Source organism: Salmo trutta, chromosome 29 (assembly GCF_901001165.1).
Source record: "Salmo trutta chromosome 29, fSalTru1.1, whole genome shotgun sequence".
Lineage (NCBI taxonomy): Eukaryota > Metazoa > Chordata > Actinopteri > Salmoniformes > Salmonidae > Salmo > Salmo trutta.
Genome location: NC_042985.1, coordinates 31687633 through 31711817, shown reverse-complemented (window position 1 = coordinate 31711817; position 24185 = coordinate 31687633). Strand labels below are relative to the sequence as shown.

The 24185-nt window shown below is 42.7% G+C and overlaps 4 protein-coding genes across 9 annotated transcripts in view; 3 read left to right on the top strand and 1 right to left on the bottom strand.

The window, feature by feature from the left end:
* Window positions 1-11651, top strand: part of LOC115167407 (protein BEAN1) — a 44087-nt gene extending 32436 nt beyond the window's left edge. For all 5 annotated transcript variants that reach the window (XM_029721806.1, XM_029721805.1, XM_029721807.1 and 2 more), the window contains one exon: window positions 8329-11651. In XM_029721806.1, coding sequence (XP_029577666.1) covers window positions 8329-8728 — 400 coding nt within the window. In that variant the 3' untranslated portion in view covers window positions 8729-11651. The remainder of the gene's footprint in view (window positions 1-8328) is intronic.
* A 1120-nt stretch (window positions 11652-12771) lies between these two features.
* Window positions 12772-15689, top strand: LOC115167406 (uncharacterized). Its single transcript, XM_029721804.1, has 2 exons — window positions 12772-13371; window positions 13704-15689. The coding sequence occupies exons 1-2, from the start codon at window positions 13033-13035 to the stop codon at window positions 15063-15065; spliced, it is 1701 nt and encodes a 566-aa protein (XP_029577664.1). The 5' UTR covers window positions 12772-13032; the 3' UTR covers window positions 15066-15689.
* Window positions 15690-16910: 1221 nt separating this feature from the next.
* Window positions 16911-20412, bottom strand: LOC115167405 (thymidine kinase 2, mitochondrial). Its single transcript, XM_029721803.1, has 10 exons — window positions 20170-20412; window positions 19640-19677; window positions 19445-19519; window positions 19262-19315; window positions 19089-19178; window positions 18848-18921; window positions 18667-18755; window positions 18494-18573; window positions 18292-18372; window positions 16911-17066 (listed from the first exon to the last, which is right to left on the bottom strand). Exons 1-10 carry the CDS (start codon window positions 20342-20344, stop codon window positions 16980-16982), a joined length of 843 nt encoding a protein of 280 aa, XP_029577663.1. The 5' UTR covers window positions 20345-20412; the 3' UTR covers window positions 16911-16979.
* Window positions 20413-22149: 1737 nt separating this feature from the next.
* LOC115167404 (chemokine-like factor) lies at window positions 22150-24163 on the top strand. 2 transcript variants are annotated; one of them, XM_029721800.1, is made up of 4 exons: window positions 22150-22380; window positions 22857-23048; window positions 23134-23229; window positions 23641-24163. In XM_029721800.1, exons 1-4 carry the CDS (start codon window positions 22273-22275, stop codon window positions 23746-23748), a joined length of 504 nt encoding a protein of 167 aa, XP_029577660.1. In that variant the 5' UTR covers window positions 22150-22272; the 3' UTR covers window positions 23749-24163. The 2 variants fall into 2 exon arrangements, with proteins under 2 accessions (XP_029577660.1, XP_029577661.1); XM_029721801.1 differs by having other exon boundaries at window positions 22167-22380; window positions 22857-23012.
* The last annotated feature ends 22 nt before the right edge of the window (window positions 24164-24185 follow it).

Sequence of the window (24185 nt, the reverse complement as noted above, 5' to 3'; positions counted from 1 at the left end):
GAGAGTGTGTTTTGTAGTGTACATTGTGTGCATGGTCAGGGATAGGAGGCAGCGGGGTGGAGTGGATGGATGAAGGGAAAGGCATGTGATGCTGGGCAGTGCTGCCATTGCCACAGATGGCTGAGGGAAACTACAGAGCTTACACCACCTAGATCAGCAGCTCACCTGTGGAGCCTGTGAAGGAACTTGCTTCCGCAGAGAGAGAACTGGGCACGTCCCAGCACAAATACACACACACACACCACACTGTTATATTATTTACATACAGTAACAGTCAAAAGTTTGGACACACCTACTCATTCAAGGGTTTTTCTTTATTTTTACTATTTTCTACATTGTAGAATTGTCACGGCTGTCGTAAGGAGAAGCGGACCAAAGTGCAGCAATTGAAATGCATTTCAGGTGACTACCTCATGAAGCTGGTTGAGAGAATGCCAAGAGTGTGCAAAGCTGTCATCAAGGCAAAGGGTGGCTACTTTAAAGAATCTCAAATATAAAATATATTTGATTTGTTTAACACTTTTTTGGTTACTATATGATTCCATATGTGTTAATTCATAGTTTTTATGTCTTCACTATTATTCTACAATGTAGAAAATAGTAAAAATAAAGAAAAACCCTTGAATGAGTAGGTGTGTCCAAACTTTAGACTGGTACTGTATACACTGAGTGTATAAAACATTAAGAACACCTTCCTAACATTGACTTGCACCCCACACCCCCTTTTGCCCTCAGAACATCCTCAATTCATTAGGGTGTGGACTCTACAAGGTGTCGAAAGCGTTCCGCAGGGATGCTGGCGGATGTTGACTCCAATGCTTCCCACAGTTGTGTCAAGTTGGCTGGGTGTCCTTTGGATGGTGGACCATTCTTGACACACACGGGAAACTGTTGAGTGTGAAAAACCCAGCAGCGTTGCCGTTCTTGGCACAAACCGGTGCACCTGGCACCAACTACCATACCCCGTTGAAAGGTTCTTAAATCTTTTGTCTTGCCCATTCACCCTCTGAATGGCACACATACACAATCCATGTCTCAATTGTCTCAAGGCTTAAAAATCCTTCTTTAACCTGTCTCCTCCCCTTCATCTACACTGATTTAACAAGTTACATCAATAAGGGATCATAGCTTTCACCTGGATTCACCTGGTCAGTCTATGTCATTGAAAGAGCAGGTGTTCTTAAGGTTTTGTACACTGAGTGTATTCTAATTTAAACACACACACATGCATTCACACACACGCACAAACTCACCCTAACATCTACAGGTACAGTGGGGGGAAAAAGTATTTGATCCCCTGCTGATTTTGTACGTTTGCCCACTGACAAAGAAAGGATCCGTCTATAATTTTAATGGTAGGTTTATTTGAACAGTGAGAGACAGAATAACAACAAAAATATCCAGAAAAACGCAAAAATGTTATAAATTGATTTGCATTTTAATGAGGGAAATAAGTATTTGACCCCCTCTCAATCAGAAAGATTTCTGGCTCCCAGGTGTCTTTTATACAGGTAACGAGCTGAGATTAGGAGCACACTCTTAAAGGGAGTGCTCCTAACTGCAGCTTGTTACATGTAAAAAAGACACCTGTCCACAGAAGCAATCAATCAATCAGATTCCAAACTCTCCACCATGGCCAAGACCAAAGAGCTCTCCAAGGATGTCAGGGACAAGATTGTAGACCTACACAAGGCTGGAATGGGCTACAAGACCATCGCCAAGCAGCTTGGTGAGAAGGTGACAACATTTGGTGCAATTATTCGCAAATGGAAGAAACACAAAAGAGCTGTCAATCTCCCTCGGCCTGGGGCTCCATGCAAGATCTCACCTCGTGGAGTTGCAATGATCATGAGAACGGTGAGGAATCAGCCCAGAACTATACAGGAGGATCTTGTCAATAATCTCAAGGCAGCTGGGACCATAGTCACCAAGAAAACAATTGGTAACACACTACGCCGTGAAGGACTGAAATCCTGCAGCGCCCGCAAGGTCCCCCTGCTCAAGAATACATATACATGCCCCTCTGAAGTTTGCCAATGAACATCTGAATGACTCAGAGGACGACTGGTGAACGTGTTGTGGTCAGGTGAGACCAAAATGGAGCTCTTTGGCATCAACTCAACTCGCCGTGTTTGGAGGAGGAGGAATGCTGCCTATGACCCCAAGAACACCATCTCCACCGTCAAACATGGAGGTGGAAACATTATGCTTTGGGGGTGTTTTTCTGCTAAGGGAACAGGACAACTTCACCGCATCAAAGGGACGATGGACGGGGTCATGTGCCGTCAAATCTTGGGTGAGAGCCTCCTTCCCTCAGCCAAGGCATTGAAAATGGGTCATGGATGGGTATTCCAGCATGACAATGACCCAAAACACACGGCAAAGGCAACAAAGGAGTGGCTCAAGAAGAAGCACATTAAGGTCCTGGAGTGGCCTAGCCAGTCTCCAGACCTTAATCCCATAGAAAATCTGTGGAGGGAGCTGAAGGTTCGAGTTGCCAAACGTCAGCCTCGAAACCTTAATGACTTGGAGAAGATCTGCAAAGAGGAGTGGGACAAAATCCCTCCTGAGATGTGTGCAAACCTGGTGGCCAACTACAAGAAACGTCTGACCTCTGTGATTGCCAACAAGGGTTTTGCCACCAAGTACAAGTCATGTTTTGCAGAGGGGTCAAATACTTATTTCCCTCATTAAAATGCAAATCATTTTATAACATTTTTGACATGTGTTTTTCTGGATTTTTTGTTGTTGTTATTCTGTCTCTCACTGTTCAAATAAACCTACCATTAAAACTACAGACTGATCATTTCTTTTTAAGTGGGCAAACGTACAAAATCAGCAGGGGATCAAATACTTTTTTCCCCCACTGTATATGCACAAAAAGGTATGCACAGCACATTCATAACCGCACAATGTTGCTCTTGTACGTAGCTCTACAGGCATGGGCCTCTGACAAAGCCAGGGAGCTGAAAGAGTGAGCTCCCTGTGCCAGACCCGCAGTGCAGTGGACAGACCGGGCCATATGCTCCAGTCAGTGCTGTCATCTCTCTAGAGCTACAGGCCGGAAGCAAGAGGTCCTCCCTCTAGTGACCCACACCTCTCCTTGGGCTTTGGAGTACATTGTATACCTATAAAGATGTATAGAGCGCTTTACATCCAACTTTTTGACAGCCTAACGCACCTGCATTCGTGTATCATAGTTGTGAACGTCTCTCTAGGCATTGGAAAGTAACACATTCTGTGTCATATGCACCACAGGTGTTTCTGGAGAAGTCCCATGGTTCTCCATACTGTAGTTTCATCCTATGACAAGTGATGCCCAATTATACAACTGTGCTCAGGGAAATGAATGTGTATGCAAACATACATTTACCTAATTTAGCAGAGTGACTTACAGGAGCAATTAGGATTAAGTGCCTTGCTGAAGGGCACATCAACAGATTTTCACCTCGTCAGCTCAGGGATTCAAACCAGTAACCTTTCGATTACTGGGCCAATGCTTTTAACCGCTAGGCTACCTACCACCCCATACAGCATGTAGATTATTGAAAACAGCAGTAGACTGCAGGCAGGATTGATTAGGCAATCTAAACAGGGCTAGGCTGTAGCGGTGTTATATCTGATTTTGCTAGCTAATAATTAATTATTTTTAGGATGCAACACCTTGTGTTAGCGTCCTAGGGGACTTATAGTTCCCATAAGGGGGCGACTGCAACGTGCAAAGTATTCTCACCCGAATCAGTGAGGGGATTCTCAGCTTGGTGTAACACTCATGAAACCCTGGCACGAAAACAGCTAGGCCCTCAGGTGTCCACAGCGCTACCATACCTGGCAAAGAAATTCTGGAGTGACTCTCGCCAAACGTCTGTATCAGCGTGTTTATTTAGAGCGAAAAGCCCTATTTTCAATGTTTATGTGGTGCTGGTAGTTTATTGCACCCTGAAGGGATTAATAACATTGCTGAGCTGTGTGATGAATATCAGACACACGTAAACAAACACACACACACACACACCCACACACACACACACACACTTCTGCAAGCTGAGACTCTCACCCTCTTTCCTGGATCAGCATGATCATAATTTATTCATAAAAACGAGTAGGAAAAAAACCCGCTGAAAGTATCCAGGGCAACAGCTGCTAACTTTATATTCCTTCTGACTAGAGCTGACTAACAATATGGGTTGAAAAGTTAAGAGATATGTGGGTGTTATGTACAGTATTTAGTGCAGCGCTTCCCAAACTAGGGGTCGCAACCTCATGTTGGGTCACCTGATACTGCCCAGCTGTAACCAATGATGCATAAGAGTATGGAATACATTCTACTCGATAACAGAAAGTTACCAGAGAGAATTTGAACCAATAAGATAATGCAATATGTACAAATAAGAAGTGGGGCATCATCTTCCTCTTCACCTCTTAGAAGAAAGTATTTGAGATAAGAAAATAAAGTAATTGAGAGATACCTTATGCATCACCACTGACTGCCATTTGTGTCATCACCTCTCAATAGTAAGTTGGCGTTTCTGTGCCCACTGCTTTAACGTTGTTGTGTTATGCAGTCATTACATAACAGAGCATGTTACACATGCAGAACCAGAAGGAGGATTTTTTGTTGTTGCTTTGGTTACACAGTTACAAAGTATCTCAAATGCTCTCACCTTTTTTTTTACAAAGTATCTAAGATCACTCTCACCTTTTTACTCCAAATCGTTAACCAATCTCTTTCAATGTGTCGATCCAAGTAGAATAGGGGAAAAAAAGGTGAAAAGTTTTAGAATAAAGTCAATGTTGTCCGTCAGGTTTCACTTTGGATTTGTACTGCTATATGGCAAATTAATGGCCCACTGTAGTCTTGCATAGTAAATGGCCTTATGAACCATTTCTGTACTATAGCACCGGCTAATGGCAAGTCCTGTTTTTGTCTGTAACCCCGGATCATGTGAAATGTTTCTGTCCTGCTGTGTTCTGGGGACATTAAGTCTGTCTGAATGAGCCGGAGCGCGGCCGGAGTCTAAAATAGCTCTGCACGCAGGCAGACAGGCAGCACTCTGCAGCACAGTGATGGAGGGTGGAGGGAGCAGTGGCCGGGGAGTCAGTCAGCTACGCGACTCATTTGAAATCAAGCAGTCATTACTGAGGCTCCTGAACAGCACCTTTTACTATCCCACTGAGCACAGAGCACCAGCAGAGGAGAGGACCCGCTACCTTACTCTGTATGAGTCTCTATGAGGAGCAGATACCTGACTGTATGAGTCTCTATGAGGAGCAGATACCTGACTGTATGAGTCTCTATGAGGAGCAGATACCTGACAGTTTGAGTCTTTAAGAGGAGCAGATACCTGACTGTATGAGTCTCTATGAGGAGCAGATACCTGACTGTATGAGTCTCTATGAGGAGCAGAGACCTGACTGTATGAGTCTCTATGAGGAGCAGATACCTGACTGTATGAGTCTCTATGAAGAGCAGATACCTGACAGTTTGAGTCTTTAAGAGGAGCAGATACCTGACTGTATGAGTCTCTATGAGGAGCAGATACCTGACTATGAGTCTCTATGAGGAGCAGATACCTGACTGTATGAGTCTCTATGAGGAGCAGATACCTGACTGTATGAGTCTCTATGAGGAGCAGATACCTGACTGTATGAGTCTCTATGAGGAGCAGATACCTGACTGTATGAGTCTCTATGAGGAGCAGATACCTGACTGTATGAGTCTCTATGAGAAGCAGATACCTGACTGTATGAGACTCTGTATAAAGAGTAGCTCACATACTTTCATTTACCTCAAACCCATTTGAAACCATCCAGAATAACGTTTAGAACAGAATGGGGCAATGTGGTGGCAGAAAATATACACTGTGTGTACAAAACATTAGGAACACTTTCCTAATATTGAGTTGCACCTCCTTTTGCCCTCAGATCAGCCACAATTTGTCAGGGCTTGGACTCTACAAGGTGTCAAAGGTGTTCCACAGGGATGCTGGCCCATGTTGACTCCAATGCTTTTGACAGTTGTGTCAAGTTGGCTGGATGTCCTTTGTGTGGTGGACCATTCTTGATACACACGGGAAACTGTTGAGCGTTAATAACCCAGCAGCATTGCAGTTCTTGACGCACTCAAACTGGTGCACCTGGCACCTACTACCATACCCCGTTCAAAGACGCTTACATATTTTTTCTTGCCCATTCACCCTCTGAATGGCACACATACACAATCCATGTCTCAATTGTCTCAAGGTTTAAAAATCCTTCTTTAACCTGTCTCCTCCCCTTCATCTACACTGATTGAAGTGGATTTAACAGGTGACATCCATAAGGGATCATAGCTTTCACCTGGATTCACCTGGTCAGTCTATGTCTGTCATGGAAAGAGCTGTTATTCCTAATGTTTTGTACACTCAGTGTATATCTAATACACTTTATAGCTGGACTGATATGAGGTCAATTGTGAATGTTCCTACTGTTCAGCTTAGCTAAATGTTTTACTGGAAGCCCTGTGTAGAGGAAGTAGAACTCTCATCCAGTCTATCATTAATAAAGATCTCATTTACTCCGGCTCCCAATACCTTCTCTCATCATTAAATCTCTGTGTATCACCCGGCCCAACCCGGAGGTGACAGGCTTAAGTAATCCACAGCCACAGTGCCATTTGCCTTGCTTCTCCACACCCGCTCTCTAAGAGGGTGATACTGTTTACAATTCCACAGATTCAATTATCCCGCTGTATTTTCTCTATTCCCAGATGTCCCCTGGGGTCAGTGTCGGGGGGGTAAAGAGCGACTTAGCGGTTGGTTTACACATATGATGATGGGGCCGTGGCAAATGTATCTCACATAATGTTATACAAGCCAGTCGGCCTGACTGACACCATGTTCGCCTCTTTCTCGCTTTCTCTCTCCGCTTATCAAATCAAATGTTATTTGTCACATGCGCCGAATACAACCGGTGTAGACCTCACTGTGAAATGCTTACTTACAAGCCCTTAACCAACAATGCTTTAAGAAGTTAAGGGAAAAAAGTGTTAAGAAAAAATTGCTAAAGAAAAAATTGAAAATAAAAGTAACAAATAATTAAACAGCAGCAGTAAAATAACAATAGCGAGGCTATATACAGGGGGTACGGTACAGAGTCAATGTGCGGGAGCACCTGTTAGTTGAGGTAATATGTACACGTAGGTAGAGTTAAAGTGACTATGCATAGATAATAAACAGAGAGTAGCAGCAGCGTAAAAGAGGGGTCTTGGTAGCCCTTTCATTAGCTGTTCAGGAGTCTTATGGCTTAGGGGTAGAAGCTGTTAAGAAGCCTTTTGGATCTAGACTTGGCGCTCCGGTACCGCTTGCCGTGCGGTAGCAGAGAGAACAGTCCATCACTAGGGTGTCTAGAGTCTTTGACAATTTTCAGTGCCTTCCTCTGACACCACCTACCATAGAGGTCCTGGATGGCAGGAAGCTTGGCCCCAGTGATGCCAAATCTTTTCAGTCTCCTGAGGGGGAATAGGCTTTGTCGTGCCCTCTTCACGACTGTCTTAGTGTTTGGACCATATTAGTTTGTTGGTGATGTGGACATCAAGGAACTTGAAGCTCTCAACCTGCTCCACTGCAGCCCTGTCAATGAGAATTTGCCTGTAGTCCACAATCATCACGTTTGTCTTGATCACGTTGAAGGAGAGGTTGTTGTCCTGGTACCACAGGGCCAGGTCTCTGACCTCCTCCCTATAGGCTGTCTCATCATTGTTGATGATCAGGCCTACCACTGTTGTGTCATCTGCAAACTTGATGATGGTGTTGGAGTCGTGCCTGGCCATGCAGTCATGAGTGAACAAGGAGTACAGGAGGGGACTGAGCACGCACACCTGAGGGGCCCCCGTGTTGAGGATCAGCATGGCGGATGTGTTGTTATTCTCTTTGTGTTAAAGGGCCTCTATAAAGCTCAGCAGCTCTAGTAGGGTGGTTGTATTTGCTAGACAAACTTTCAGTGCACTGTGGGATTGTGGGTTATGTGAGAGCTGAAATAATTGTCCATTGGCAGGCTCTCCCATGGAAAGCACCAAACCAAGACTAGCAGCCGCCACACAGAAAAAGAGCTCACAGTAGATGACAAGAGTCTCCTCTAACAGGCCTGTTTCACCATTCAGATTTATATTATGTTTAGTCTTATTATGCTAAACATTTAATTTGTGTTCATGTTGCTAACTACAAACATAGAATCCAGGTCCATCAGCATAGGCTAAATAAACACTTGGCCTACCATTGTTTGAAGGTTGGAGATATCCTCTTTTAAAATGTTAAACCTATTTACCTGATATACTCTTCTTTATTCCAGCTATGATGAATGTGTGGGACCTGGTGCGACACAGATATATGTCCCCACAGACGACCCCCCTCCGTATTCCCTCACAGACCCCTGTCAGCGGGGCCACCAGCAGGCCACCTACACCAGCCTGGAGATGGAGGAGCCGTCTGCTGGAGCTGGAGCCTCTTGGGTGTCCGCCAGCAGCGCCGCCGCCTCCCACTACCCAATCGGACTACACGAGCTCCGGCAGCAGCCAATATCCTCCATCTCCCTGTCAGCGTTCCCCCTGGAGGAGGCGCCCCCGTACGAGGTGGTGGTGAGCAGGCAGAACCAGCCCATCCCTCTGATGCCCATGGACCTGCTCAAACACCCCTCAGAAGACAGCCATAGTCCCCAGAGAGCCCGGGCTGTCGCACACAGGATCCTGTAGAGCTGACTGGGATAGTCCTCTCCAATGCTCTTTGTGGAGACAGCCACACACACACACACACACACACACACCTCCCAGTCTGAGTAGGACAGCCTAACTCTCTTCTGCTTCTTCCAGTGTCCCTTTGTGCATGACAGGCAGTATCAAAAGAGAATTACTTTCTGGACCGAAGCTGAAAGTTTGGGTTGAACCTGAACTCAGTCTGCGCCTTCCTCTCCTTCCCCTACCTCTTGGATAAGCTGTGTCCCCCGACTCTAAGATGTTACCCGCACCAATCCTCACTCTATCTCCCTTTACTACTGGGGCACTGCCATGAAATCACAGGGCTACTACTGGTAAACTGGGGCTGGAAGTATGGTATTTCTGTCCAGAAGGAATTCACTTCATACTGTACATTGGTCTTAGGTTAGGAGGCATTCAAACATTTAGGAAGCATTATCAAAGTCTGTTTTTAGCACACAAAAAAACAGTAGAGTTAACCTGGAGTCGTTTCACATAGATATTCTGTATGTACTGTTGGTTTTTGTTGTGTTGTAATGGAATTGCTCTTGATAAAAAACACCATAGAAAGAATGACTCATTTCACATTCCATCACATATCCATATGGTTTTATTATTATTATTTATTATGGTTCTACATGAAAATAATATTTGATTTATATTTAGCTGACTTTAGGACTCCCACAGTCTGTAAAATGTCCAGTAATTTCAACTGATAAATATACCCCAGTGTTATACACTCTTAGAAAAAAAGGCACTATCTAGAACCTAAAAGGTACTATCTAGAACCTTTGGCTGTCCCCATAGGAGAACCCAACACTTTTGGTTCCATGTCGAACCCTTTCCACAGAGGGTTCCAAAATCCAAAAGGGGTCAACCTTGAACCAAGGATTTGCCTATGGGGACAACCAAAGAAATCTTTTGGAACCCTTTTTTCTAAGAGTGTTGGTATTTTTTTAATAAATTATTTTTGTGGTATATGGTTTTATATGGTTTCTGGATATAAACACATTCATATGAGCTGGAAATACTGTCTATTCTCTATAATTAGGTTTCCCCTCTGGGGGCTGAGGTCCATTTAGATCCCAACTGTTCTGTTTCAGTCTCCAAACGTGCACTGCCACACATTCCTCTTCTCTCTCTCACTACTCGTCTTTTGTGAAGAGCTTTTTTGGGTGTTCACAAGCGAAATTACTATGAACTTGACCCATTCGCCAGCTAACATCAAAGTACAATATAGCTTGTAGCAGAGATACAATGGTATTTGACAATTGGTGGGAAGGAAAAATTATATTTGCACACAGTTTACTGTGATGAGGGGTTTACTATACTTTAGTACTGACATCTTTGATATTATAATAAATAAACAATTCATTTTTTTTCCTAAATATTATTCAGCCTAAACACATTGTATTTTTCAATATGCTGGAATATTTTTAATGCTTCCAAATTATTATTCAGTATTTTGTTTTTGGTTGTGAGTATTCATTGTACAGATAAACTGTCTTCAGTTGAACTGTTTTTACATGTCTGTCATCCATGTATAAATGGTATAAAAATGACTGTGCCTGCCAAGCACTAAGTCTAAGACTGTTAGACTGCGGCTAACATTGTAGCCACAATAACTTGCAACTGATTAACAAATCAAGAGCTTTCCTTTTCCTAATAGCTTGTTGTTTTTCAAGGCTTGTGTTACTTTGCTAAGTTATTCAGATAAGTCTATGTTCATCATTGAAACCCCAGATAAAGCACTCTCAGCGGAAAATATGACATAATGTCCTTATTTTGTGTATAAAACCGTATTTGTGGAGTCAATGACCCCCTGTCACCTTTGCATTTGGCCCCAGAACTTGGTATCTCTGTTCCAGCCCCCCTCTCTTTCTCATAGTCTCCCTAATTTATCTTACCAAATCCCTTATTGTGAAGTGATATCCTCACTGATGAACCCTTAAAGAATATTTTATATATGAATTAGTCGCATGATTGCATTGCTGGCATTGTGGATAAAAGTTATAAAGAGATTAGTATTTATTTAGAATAGCTTTAACAATAATGTGTATAACTGTGGAAAGACTACTATTAAATAGTTGTTGTGAGATTCACCAGAATGTAGATGTACTACAACACAGATGCTTCGCACTAGACAGAATCGTCTAAAGATTAAAGATCAACGGGTTATTTTTCTTGCGTTACAGTCTTGTGCCAATCATCATCGAATGGATTTGACTTTGAAGAGAGTTTGTTAAATGGCTTTTAAAAACCAAATGCTGTTCTCGGCACTTGTTAATACATAGTCTATTTGTGGTCAGAATTGTCATGTCAAGCCCTATAAATAAAGCAATGTTTGGGCTAAAAATGATGTGTTAATAACTTGACAATGAGCATTTATGCTTATTATTATGTAGCTACTGCAAATCTAGCGATGCTATACAATGATAATGATGGGCTTGTGTTTCATCAACTGAAATCTAAAAGTGCAATGCAGTGAATAGTACAACGTGTTAGATTGTGTGCATTGTGACACACACAGAGGCATCTAGAAATGCAACTTTACCTGCCTTTACAAGTCAGTAGAAATGCACCGTAACTGTGTTGGAAGACCTAGTCCAATACCTGTTGAGGTAAAACTGCAATGCGGTTCACTCTGGTCTTACATGCTGTTTTGTCTTTGTTGTTTACTTCCTTTTGGTAGCCCAATAGGTACATGTCCAACATAAATGTGAAATGATGTGTAATACTGTACGTGTACACTTCCAATGTATAGTTTCCCTATAAGTCCCACTGTTGTGCACAACTGTCCTGTGTGACAAAGATTATTGTTTCCTATAATCACAGTCATCAACGTATATCCATGTTTTGTATTAGAGCTTTTATTAATTTCTTATATTGGGGAAAGTAAATAAATTTGACCTCTATGATTTGAGTCGGTGTGACTGTTCGTTCTGGTTTTGCTACTCTGGGCATTGAAATCACCTTCCTGTTTTACATGTAGGTTACACCTAGGAGTAGTAGCTGTAATATAAATAGGAGGAGGAGCATTACTATTAATAAACATAGGGATGATAGAGGAGGGAGCTGGGGATGAGTGTCGGTATAGCATCCAAAAGTGCAGAAACAGTGTAGCGCAATTATCAACATTGGCAAAATGTTTCCCGAAACGTTTTTCCAAATCGAATCCTGCTATGTATAATGCATGGGAATATGTTGTGACATCCTGTCTGTTGACAGCCATTCATTCCCCTCTGATCTGCTCGGACTGTTGTGTTTGGGTGGTGGGCTAGCTAGCTAATGTAAATCAGACTGAGCAGATGGTCTGTGCCGTTGCTCGGCTCCTAATTACCCTCGTTGCCCAGTGCAAGGCTCCTATTAGGGCGTGCCAGCAGAAAGCTAATTTCATCTAGTGCCACTGCACTCGAGATAATAAGTCCACAGCGTCCATTATGAGGTTTTGTGAATACTGCACTCACCCAGATCTTATTGACTTAGGAGGGGAATCATTTAAACTGTGTTTTCCTTCCTGGTGAGACTGACAAAGCAGAAGAGAGCTCTCTGGAGCAGCTCCGGTCTCTGTAGCGAGTTAAGAGGTGAGAGGTTATCATTGGTCAGGCAGACATCATCTGTGATAGAACTGCATTGATATGTCTTACAGCGATGCCTCCAAGGTATCCAATCATCTAAATGCCTGAACAATCACCATGCAATTGCAAAATAGTTTTAACATTATCACTATTCAACTGAAATATTCTCTAAATCAGGCTGTTCCGAGGTAGGGAGGAGATTCCTGTATGCATTCATAATTCAAGGGCTTATCATCATTCTTTATCTCATTGTTTTTGGTAGGACATGTAACATCTATCACCTGTAGAAGCACAGAAAAACAACCCGATTAGCATTACAGAGAAGAACTGATACAGCCTTTTCAGCATCATCTCAGGTTTGTGGCATGACTAGAATATGATATATTTTTCTTTCCTGTAGCACCATCTGTTGGAAGACGCATGTCTTCAGTCTTGAACTGATATGTTATATTTTATCCTCTAGATGTCAGTCGTACTATGCAGCACAAAGCCGATACTGAAGAAGAAACTTAATTGATTCATGGGCAAATCTAATGTCACAGTAACTGTAGCGAAACAGTCATGCTTCCGCATTTTGACAATTTTTTACCTATTTGGCTAGCCTTTCAGATCAATAGTGTGCTGCCTCTCACTCTTGTCATACGTCCTTGTTCCGATGTTATTTCTAAATCCGATAAGAAGCGTGTAGCCTAACTAAACAGTATTTTTCAACAGCAACAAAAAAACATGCAGGGTGGTGACGGTGACCAAACGCCTGTAGCGCGTAAAGAGGCTTTCGACGATTACCTAAATTACTATGATCAGATTTGGAGTAAGGGTAACCTAAAACTATGCCAAGAGAAACAGGTTACCGGGGAAGCTAGACGATTTTTGCTGTTAGAAACAGACCCCGGAGAAAGATTTTCTAATTTTGACTTCTACCTTACTGCATCCGAATGCGTAATACAAGGCTTTACAGATTGTCGAACATTCTTCAGTACGCTCATTAAAGCCACAGAGGTGTTGGAGATGTTCTGTGTAAATCTGTTTCTTTACCCATGGAAGAAGGAAATCAAGATTGTCAAGGTAAAAATATAAATAGTATGGTATTCATATTTCGACAACTAGGCTTATTTGTCTTGCGCAATGCAGCCAAGCAAATGGGGTGCGGAGGAGATGTCTAGACTTAGGCTAGGCTAGCCTAATGCACATGTACAAATGATTATTATCAGAGTAAGAAGTAATTAGAGGGATAATATATGACTATGACTTTACATTGAAATGCCATCTCTAATCACAAGCCACATATGCAAAGGTGCAGCTGTCACATATCAGGAAGTGAAAGTAAACTGTATGAGGCTATATTATTTGCCAGGCTTGTGAAATTATGTGATAATTAACACTTATCTCCCACTCAGACTTTCACTGGCCCCTTTGTCTACTGCATCCAGCCGGTCCTGACAAAGAGTGCCACGAAAAGTATCCTTGAAACAATAGGATATCATCTGGAAACTGACACAGAGTACCGACTCACAAACAATGCAAACCCTGAAACAGCCATGAAAATGGGTTTTGAGCTCTTCCTGGCGCGAATAGAGTGTGAGTACCTGTTGGAGCTCATGGGTCAGCGGTCACAGCCTGAGTGTCTGGAGATTCTACAGAGGAGAGCTGCACAACTACCTCACACCAAGAGGGCTGCCGAGGAGACGGCAAAGGAGTCTGAAACAGAGCCCTTCCAAATGCAGAAAGAAGAGAATGAGGATAAGGGTCTATCAAATGGTTGTTCCCTGGTAGACCCAGGACCAGTGGAGACAGATGAGGGAGACTTAACCGAGGAGAACCCTGTCACCACTAGCACACCAGGCAGGCAACAGGATGATGGACAGATACCCCTCAACCTGGAGGTTCAGTCCATTGAGACGACACACTCTCCAGGAATCAGACCACCCAGGGCATTCTTGAACGATGACAGGTCTATCCTGGAGATTCAGCAGAATTACCCAGACCTTGCCATAAGGCAGAAACCAATATTCAGTAAGCCACTGGGTGGACCTCCTGTATCGCGGAGGCGACTTATCAAAGAGAACACACCCGAGGAAGGTAGCAGTGCAGCCAATTTAGCTGGCAGTGATGCAAGTGGTCCCCAGTCCATCTCCATTCACACCACAGCAGCATCAAAACCCCATCTCACAGAAGCAGTCCCAAAACTCCAGCCTCCAGAAGATAAGGCCTACAAGACTACTGCCACGTTCCACGGACCAACTCCTCCACAGGTAGAAGTGACCAAAGAGGGTCAGAAGGCCGATGATGCAGATGAGCTGACCAAGCTGGCTGAGAGGATTGGCCAAATGCATGTCCATGAGCACAAGATGGAAGAGCACAAGGTGGAGGAGAACCTGAAATACCCCGTAGAAGAGACAGCACCACCACATGCCAGTTGCAATGACCATGATGGGTCCCCTCACCAGGATTCTGCAGGGGACCAGAGCCAGCCCCTAATGTGCCATCCCTCTCTGGTGCCGGTTTGTAACATCCCAGGCTGTAGCACCTGTGAAGTAGCAGACGGTCCCCACAAACACATTCTTAGTAGGGACACCATCAAAGAGCCACCTCACTCCATCTATGTCCCAACCAGCCACCTTGACCCCTCAGTGTTGGACCCTACTGCTGCTGACCACCAGCCCTCCACAGGCCCTCAGCACCAGGACATGGAGGGCCCCATCCCTCAGCCCACAGAAGACGAGCTGCTTCAGACCTATGTCATGGTGGACGAGCCTTAGAGGAAGTAAGGTCATGATTGAATGTTGGTGCTCCTGGACCATCAGAACACACAGAGGGAAATTGATTGACAGGTCTGAAACATCACTTGCCACTAAGTTGTTTTGGTCTGGGGCGATTCAATCAGTTGAGGCTGCTGAGGGGAGAACGGCTCATAAATGTCTGGAATTGAGTAAATGGAATGGCATCAAACCATGTTTGATGTATTCGATACCATTCCACTCTTCTGCTCCAGCCATTACCACAAGCCCGTCCTCCCCAATTAAGGTGCAACCGACCTCCTGTGGATTCAATGTATGAAGGTGACAAGAAGAATGACCTGGTTGAATTTAATGCGTCTTCTGTATTTTCTGGCATTTGCTATGTACTCTTTCTCAGGTGATAGACTTTTAATACAATGTTAATTATGCTTGACCTAATTTATGAGGTGGAGGTAATGTTTCCACTGTGTCCTCTTACAGTGACAGTGCCTTACTGAAATGTATTCTATGCCAATCCTGCACTTACTTTCCTTGCTCATTGTCATTGAGACTACTGAATGCTTTGTAATGTTTATGAAAAATGTAAGTCCAATTGTATTCAGAATGTTATGACCTTTTTTAACTCATAAAAATGTGAAAAACTCTCATGGTCTTCAGAAGTTCAAATGGATCATACAAAAGACAGTTACACTAACTTTATTCAGCAATATAGCATAAATGAACATGTTATTGTACAAAAATCACTTTTAAGCATTTATTCAAACGAACTCAGTGAAAGAGTACAATATTTAAATGCGATAACTGTTTACAACTAAGTGCAATTCCAGCCTGACAACATGTTCCTCTATATATTAGCAGTAAATAAAATAAGAACAAAACACATAGCTATGTTAGTCAGCAGCCCCCTAAAATATATGCTTTGTATTACAGAGGCGGTACCGCTATGTCCCAGCAGTTATAAAATGTAGGTATTGTTTCAGGGCTGTCACCACGTGATCAACATTACATTTACATTTAAGTCATTTAGCAGACGCTCTTATCCAGAGCGACGAAACCAACAATGCATCATGTTCCCGTATAGAGAGAATCCATCGTGGTCAGTGAAACAAACAAAAACGACCAAGTGCATATGTAACATATGTTGGAAAGCGACTTGTAGCAGTAAATATACAGTTTGGAATACTTGCTGTCTGAAAATGTACCGGTCAGAGAGTTGTTCTAAGACAGTGTGTAACAGTAGATAAGAAACTCCACTAGCTGATTTTGGTGTTCTCTCTTGGACTATAATAACCTGCTTACAGACAAGAAACATATCTACTGCCATTGTTGGTGCAGCATACATACAGTGCCTTCGGAAAGTATTCATACCCCTTGACTTTTTCCACATTTTGTTACGTTACAGCCTCTTGGTCGAAGGTTCCCCTTCAACAGGACAACGACCCTAAGCACACAGCCAAGACAACGCAGGAGTGGCTTTGGGACAAGTCTTTGAATGTCCTTGAGTGGCCCAGCCAGAGCCCGGACTTTAACCTGATCCAACATCTCTGGAGACCTGAAAATAGCTGTGCAGTGACGCTCCCCATCCAACCTGACAAAGCTTGAGAGGATCTGCAGAGAAGAATGGGATGAACTCTCCAAATACAGGTGTGCAAAGCTTGTAGCGTCATACCCAAGACGACTTAAGGCTGTAATCACTGCCTATGGTGCTTCAACAAAGTACTGAGTAAAGGTTCTGAATACTTATGTAAAATGTGATATTTCAGTTGTATTTTTATAAATGTTAAAACATTTCTAAAAACCTATTTTTGCTTTGTCATTGTGGGGTATTGTGAGTAGATTGACAGGGGGTGGGGACAATTTAATAAATTTTAGACTAAGTCTGTAACCTAACAAAATGTGGAAAAAGTCAAGGGGTCTGAATACTGAGTACTTCAGTCAGACATTGCTCCCTGCTAAAATCTTCTCTCTGTTCTCCTCATACTGGTGGAGCATCTTCTGCAAGTCATCGTCCGCTGGAATTACCTGAAAATATAGAACAAACATTATGAACACCTTCCTAATATTGAGTTGCACCCCTCCTCCTTTGCCCTCAGAACAGCCTCAATTTGTCGGCGCATGGACTCTTCAAGGTGTTGAAAGCATTCCACAGGGATGCCGGCCCATGTTGACTCCAATACTTCCCACAATTGTGTCAAGTTGGCTGGATGTCCTTTGGGTGGTGGACCCTTCTTGATACACACGGGAAACTGTTGAGAATGAAAAACCCAGCAGCATTGCAGTTCTTGACACAAACCGGTGCACCTTGCACCTACTACCATACCCTGTTCAAAGGCACTTCAATGTTTTGTCTTGCCCATTCACCCTCTGAATGGCACACATACACAATCCATGTCTCAATTCTCAAGGCTTAAAAATCATTCTTTACCCGTCTCCTCTCCTTCATATACACTGAAGTGGATTTAACAAGTTACATCAATAAGAGATCATAACTTTCACCTGGTCAGTCTGTCACGTATACGCCTTCTCCGGCGCTCAAGGTCGTCAGGCTGCTCATTATTAAGCACCTCATCAGACTCAATCACCTGCCTGATTACCTTATATATATATATATATATATATATATCACTCCCTTTGGTTCTTTCCCTAGGCGTTGTTGTTTCATGTCTGTACGCTACTCGTGTTTCTTGTTTTGTTCCATGCGTTATTATTAAAAAAGTAACTCTGAACTTGCTTCCCGACTCCCAGCGTACACGTTACAAAATAACGGCTCACCAAAGGGGAGCATCAGGGATTTTTTTTTGGTGAGTGTAGGTGATGTTGGGTCTGGGTGCCGCTACCGGATCAACCGGGGATGCCTCGGCCGGGCTCCCTCGCCTGTTCCTTGTGTTACTTATTATTAAAAGTCACTCCCTGAACTTGCTTCCCGACTCCCAGCGTACACGTTACAGTCTGTCACGTCAGGTGTTTTGTATACTCAGTGTATATACTCATTAAATGTTGTGAAACTGCCTTTACAGATTATGGTAATGTGAAGAAAAACAGAGCTGTTTAACAATCACTTAACTCCATACCTGCCTTTCTATTCAACAACTGACTATTTCCCAACAATGAAAAACAAGGATTCCTTGACACCGATGACCAATACTCTGGTCCTTATCACAGGAGACACTCGGGACGTATAAACAACGTTCCTCATTACTTGACCATTGTCACCCAAACGCACGTCTGAGAATGATTGATCACTCACAAGGACTGGAGCAGGAACATTGAAGGACGTCTTCTTTATCAGCCAGTCTTCATACAGCTGATGGATTGCCTCTAAATATTCCTTTTTAAAAAAAGAAAGCGAAAAAAGATAGTAGGATGAGAGATTAAGGCAAGAGACGAGTCTTACAACTCCTCTGAAGTGAGACCAAGTACAGCATTGAGTGTCATTCTTCTACCCTCACCAAAGGAATGATCTTCTCCTCCTCCCTGCATCGCTCTTTCAGCCTCTCATGGCAGGTCTGTGGCGACGACTGGAGGTAAACTGAAACAGAGGAGGAACTAAGTGAACAAGGTTCTACCAATGACCCAACATCATCAGAATAAAGTTGAAAGCTTGCGTTTCTACACAGCTTACCGATAAGATCCACAGGAATTGCAATGTTCTGTGTGATCCACTCAAACCACTCACTAAGAACAGCAAAGTCCACCTCGGGCATCTTCCCACTGCAGAGAGCAAAATAGTACATAAAATGAACTAGATTGGACGCAAATGAAAACCAGCTATAAAGTGGTGTGAAATATACCATGTGCATTACCTTCTGAAAAGATTTTCCACAAAGATGTACTTGGCACTGTAGATGGACCTTTCCATCATTCTCACCGGGGCTGACTGGAATCAACAAACACAAAACAGACCGTGTTAATTATGCAATGTAAAATACAAGTCTTTGTACTTGGTGAAAGACAAATCTGTACTTTTGATAGAACACATGCAACAGCAGTGAAACAGTAGCATATCAGTGCAACCTGTTCTGTGCAATGTTTTAGAGTACCTACCATTGTGGAGAGGTGTCGGTCCAGCATGGTTAGCTGAACATAGGTCTGTAGAGTGATGCCCCATCGAGTAGGGTCCTGGTACATCAACCCCTGCAGGAGGGGAGGAGATCTGACATCAGCATACAATACGTCATTTATCAAAATGAACCATCTTCTTTATAACAGTCACGTACCAGGGGGTTGTGCCCTCGAACATTCCTCCATTTGGAAACTGGCTCAGTCAGCACCTGAGAAATCAAAAGTAAAATTGTGATTTCATTTTACCTTTTGTTTTACATACAGTGCAGCATAAGGATAAAGGGAAAATTAAGGATTGCTAAATGTTGAACAAGCGTGTTGCATGTTTTTTTTTTTACCTCAATGTTACTGGTTTTGCTGAAATACTCGAGGCATGTTGTCTTCCCACTAGCAATATTCCCCTCTATAAAGATCTAAAGAAAAATAACATCATACATGTGTTGACTTCTCCCTCAAGTATATAGGCAGCAAATGTCTTAGTATCAATTTCAAAGATTTTCATGGATTTAAAATGACGACGTATCAGTACATACCACTGACTTCTTCTCCTTCCCATTCCGCACCAGCTTTCCTTGGGAGAAGTAAGAGAACATTGTGAGATAACCTGACTTCTTAGTTTCAGCTTTATGGTAAAGCAAAACGGATAAGGATGTTAATATAGGTGACGCAAGCAGGGGTGATAGCTTTCTTCCCAGGTTTGGTTAGAACAAATTAATGAGCATGTAGCCTCACTGACAGTAGTGGTAGATAATAGCACTGCTCATGGGTCGTACGACCCAATGTGTGATATGCATTTTAGAAATGTTGCATTAAAAAAAATATTTACAGCATGTACTGGTGGTAGCTAAAGTGAGCTCAGAATATAAGTGTATTGTTTCTAAACAACATTTGTCACATATTGTAAACTAGGCTATTCAAGTTGTAAAAGTATGAGTAGGCTATGTTGTTACTATATTCTGTTGTTCTGATGCAACATTGTAACATGACATTGTAACATTAGTCTACAACGTGTATCATTGTAGCGCTGTGTATTGAAATAATGTTTCAGACCATGGGCACCTACTTGAGACGTGCTGTGTATTGTTACTATGGGCTCTCGTCTGGCAGAGCTCACCGCGCGTATCACCAAATATTTTGCCGCGAATAGCCACTAATCGCGTTGACGTGACAGCAGCGTTAGAAGATAGTCGTATAGCAGATCTCCACAAAGTGTTAATACAAAGAGAGTTAAACGACATCTCGCATAATTATCTGAAACACACAGGGCTCGACAGTCACGTGGTATTCCAGTTCCGTGTATCAAATAACCTCTTCCTGGTTCATGATATGGAGATGTTGTTTTTTTCTATTGGTTGAAGCGATTTATTTATTCTGAGACCTGCGTTCCCTCCACCAACCACCATCACCATCACCAGCAAAAAAAGATAGAAACTGATCCTCGTTCAGTGAGAGACTCATGTATAGATAACTACTGATCATCGTTTTTTATGCTAGATTATCCGTACAGTAATGACGAGGATCATTAAAATGCATAGGCCTATATGAGAAAGTCAATCAAATATTTTCTGATTGTAATATTTTATGCAGAATGATTGACATTTTCAGATCATGATTAATTTGGACAAGAGGAATACCTATGTCAGAATGCTGTTCATTGACTACAGCTACAGCTCAGCATTTAACACCATAGAACCCTCGTCCGTCATTAAACTCGAGACCTTGGGTCTCCACCCCGCCCTGTGCAACTGGGTCCTGGACTTTCTGACGGGCCACCAGGTGGTGAAGTTTACAAAACAACATCTCCACCCTGCTGATCCTCAACACTGGGGCCCCGCAACGGTGCATTCTCAGCCCCCTCCTGTATTCCCTGTTCACCCACGACTGCGTGGCCATGCACGCCTCCAACACAATCATCAAGTTTGCAGACGACACTACAGTGGTAGGCTTGATTACCAACAACGATGAGACGGCCTACAGGGAGGAGGTGAGGGCCCTCGGAGTGTGGTGTCAGGAAAATAACCTCTCATTCAAAGTCAACAAAACAAAGGAGATGATCGTGGACTTCAGGAAACAGCAGAGGGAGCACCCCTCCCCCATCCACATCGACGGGACAGTAGTGGAGAAGGTGGAACGTTTGAAATTCTTCGGTGTACACATCACAGACAAACTGAAATGGTCCACCCACACAGACAGTGTGGTGAAGAAGGCACAACAGCGCCTCTTCAACCTCAGGAGGCTGAAGAAATTTGTTGTGTCATCTAAAACACTCACAAACTTTTACAGATGCACAATCGAGAGCAACCTGTCGGGGTGTATCACCGCCTGGTACGGCAATTGCACCGCCCTCAACCGCAAGGCTCTCCAGAGGGTAGTGCGGTCGACCCCACAACACACCACCGGGGGCAAACTACGATCCCTCCAGGACACCTACAGCACCCGATGTCACAGGAACGCCAAAAAGATCATCAAGGACAGCAACCACCCGAGCCACTGCCTGTTCACCCCCTACCATCCAGAAGGCGAGGTCAGTACAGGTGCATCAAAGCGAGGACCGAGAGACTGAAAAACAGTTTCTATCTCAAGGCCATCAGACTGTTAAACAGCCATCACTAACATAGAGAGGCTGCTGCTAACATACAGACTCAAATCTCTGGCCACTTAAATAAACAGACTTAACAAAGGTATCACTTGTCACTTTAAATAACGGCGCTTTAATAATGTTTACATATCCTACATTACTCATCTCATATGTATATACTGTATTCTACACCATCTACTGCATCTTGCCTATGCCACACGCCATCGCTCATCCATATATTTATATGTACATATTCATCCCTTTACATTTGTGTGTATTTGTATGTATAAGGTAGTTGTTGTGAATTTGTTAGATTACTTGTTAGATTTTACTGCATAGTCGGAACTAGAAGCACAAGCATTTCGCTACACTCGCATTAACATCTGCTTGTATGTGAACAATAACATTTTATTTGATTTGATGTGTTAGTGGCATGCAAGCAGTATGATAAGGCCTAGTGTGTTTAACAGTGATGGGTGTGAAAACACTGCACACATTCTGAGCAACGGACTGTAATTTCCTGCAACTGAAAGAAATAGCTTTTTCAGGAAGCACAAACTCTTAGCTGGTTCTTTGAAATTTAACAACATGGCAGACGACTGTTCCAAAACAACCAGTAACCTCCCTTCGTTAACCATGGAGGTTGATACTGCTTTTCTCCGATCCTTGAGGGGTGTCCTTAAATTAGTAGAGATGGTGAGACATTTTTCATACTTTGATAAACCACTGGGTTTTGGAAAGACTTATCACCACAGATAAAGCCATATATCTGGGGTAAACTTGATAAAAACAGCAAGAATGTATTGCACAGTATTATTATAGGATATTACACTTGCTTACTCTTATAGAGAGATTATATTGACATACATTACTTCCTAAATATGTTATCTATGAGAAAACAGAGGTAGAAGTGAATATCAGAGCTATAGTTCCTGTGAACTGTGCAAACGTTAAACCCAGTAGTTGATGACGATGTTAAACAAGATACTGCATGCCCTCTAGTAGACATTACATTTGAATAAATGAAAACTAAACTACCAGCATTTTCACAGCTTTTGGTGTGAAACAACCATTTCAATTTGTGGGATTAGACTTTTCTTAAATATTTTTGAATGGAAACAATCAAAAAACATTTCCTATAATTTCCTAAATGCCAATGCTCTCTGTTTCAGGGGACTATGTCTGTAGCATTTGTGTGTTTTGCGGTAGCATCCAGGCCCAAATACATTGCAGCTACATGCATGGAGTTTGTGATCACATTCTCCCTGCTTCTGCTGTACACATTGAAGTTGAACAAGAAGCTGACTCTGTTCTTCTGGCCTCTCGTTGTAAGGAACCTACTTAATTACAGTACATCGTTTACAGTAGGTATTTTACATTGATTAACTGCTGTGAAAATGTCAGGCAGTCAAGCTTTCTGACTAACTTCCATTGTCTTTTCTTCTTCAGGATTTGTTCAACTCACTGTTTGCAGCAGTCTTCATACTTATCCTGAGTCTGATAGCAGTGTCCACTTACACAGTGACAGGGACCCTGGGTGGAGGGGTAAGATAAAAACAAATGTATTCCTTGTTGACCTAATTGGGGGCCTTATAGAACTGGGTTTCTGGGTGATGCCTCATCTTACACACCCTCCTGTCAATAATGAACTGCCCAAAGGCATTATAATCCTTGTGAACATTTCTACTAACATTAATCTATACTGTAATCCCACATTTGGCACCCAGTACAACTAATGAATGAACTATTACAGAAATGTCAGCTATGTGGCTCAGTTGGTAGAGCATGGTGTTTGCAACGCCAGGGTTGTGGGTTTGATTCCCACGGGGGACCAGTACTGAAGAATAAAAAAATGTATGAAATGTATGCATTCACTACTGTAAGTCACTCTGGATAAGATCGTCTGCTAAATGACTAAAATGTAATGTAAATGTCTTGTATATTTTCCCTATCCAGATAGTGGGTTTCATAGCAACAGGCCTGTGGTGTGTGGATGGTTACGTGCTTTTCAAGAGGGTCACATTCAATCAACCAAGAACAGCAGCAACTGGCACTGTGAACTGAAGACACCATAATGGTCTCCTCCCATGCTCATTCTCTTATATGTCAGTCCTTGCATTTATATGTGCAGGTTTAAAGGGGCAATCAGCCGTTGAAACAATAACAAAGGTTGGCCCCGGCCCGTTTTGGTAGAAACCTGAAGGATATGGGGCTGGAGAAATGTAACCACTCACAAATTCATAGACAGAGCAATGTATGCAAGGACTGACCATCAATGATATCAACATGATAGTTTTAACCATGTTTCGAGGCTATATAGTGTTTGTTTACATTTTGTTTGTTTACAATTATTGGAGTAAAACAAGCTTATATTTTGGGTTCTGATGGTGTATGACAGTTGAACTAAGCTCATGAGGCATTTATATATGTGTACATATATCATTAATTTCTAAATAAAAAAATGTATGTATCAACTGCAGATTGCCCCTTTGTTTGTATAG

Coding starts and splice junctions, on each gene's coding strand:
- LOC115167406 (XM_029721804.1), top strand. CDS start 13,033: ATGCAGGGTGGTGACGGTGACCAAACGCCTGTAGCGCGTAAAGAGGCT. Junction 13,372..13,703: donor AGGAAATCAAGATTGTCAAG/GTAAAAATATAA, acceptor TCTCCCACTCAG/ACTTTCACTGGCCCCTTTGT.
- LOC115167405 (XM_029721803.1), bottom strand. CDS start 20,344: ATGTCGTTTAACTCTCTTTGTATTAACACTTTGTGGAGATCTGCTATA. Junction 19,316..19,444: donor GCAAAACCAGTAACATTGAG/GTAAAAAAAAAA, acceptor TTGATTTCTCAG/GTGCTGACTGAGCCAGTTTC. Junction 18,574..18,666: donor AATTCCTGTGGATCTTATCG/GTAAGCTGTGTA, acceptor CCTCTGTTTCAG/TTTACCTCCAGTCGTCGCCA.
- LOC115167404 (XM_029721800.1), top strand. CDS start 22,273: ATGGCAGACGACTGTTCCAAAACAACCAGTAACCTCCCTTCGTTAACC. Junction 22,381..22,856: donor TCCTTAAATTAGTAGAGATG/GTGAGACATTTT, acceptor TCTCTGTTTCAG/GGGACTATGTCTGTAGCATT. Junction 23,230..23,640: donor CAGGGACCCTGGGTGGAGGG/GTAAGATAAAAA, acceptor TTCCCTATCCAG/ATAGTGGGTTTCATAGCAAC.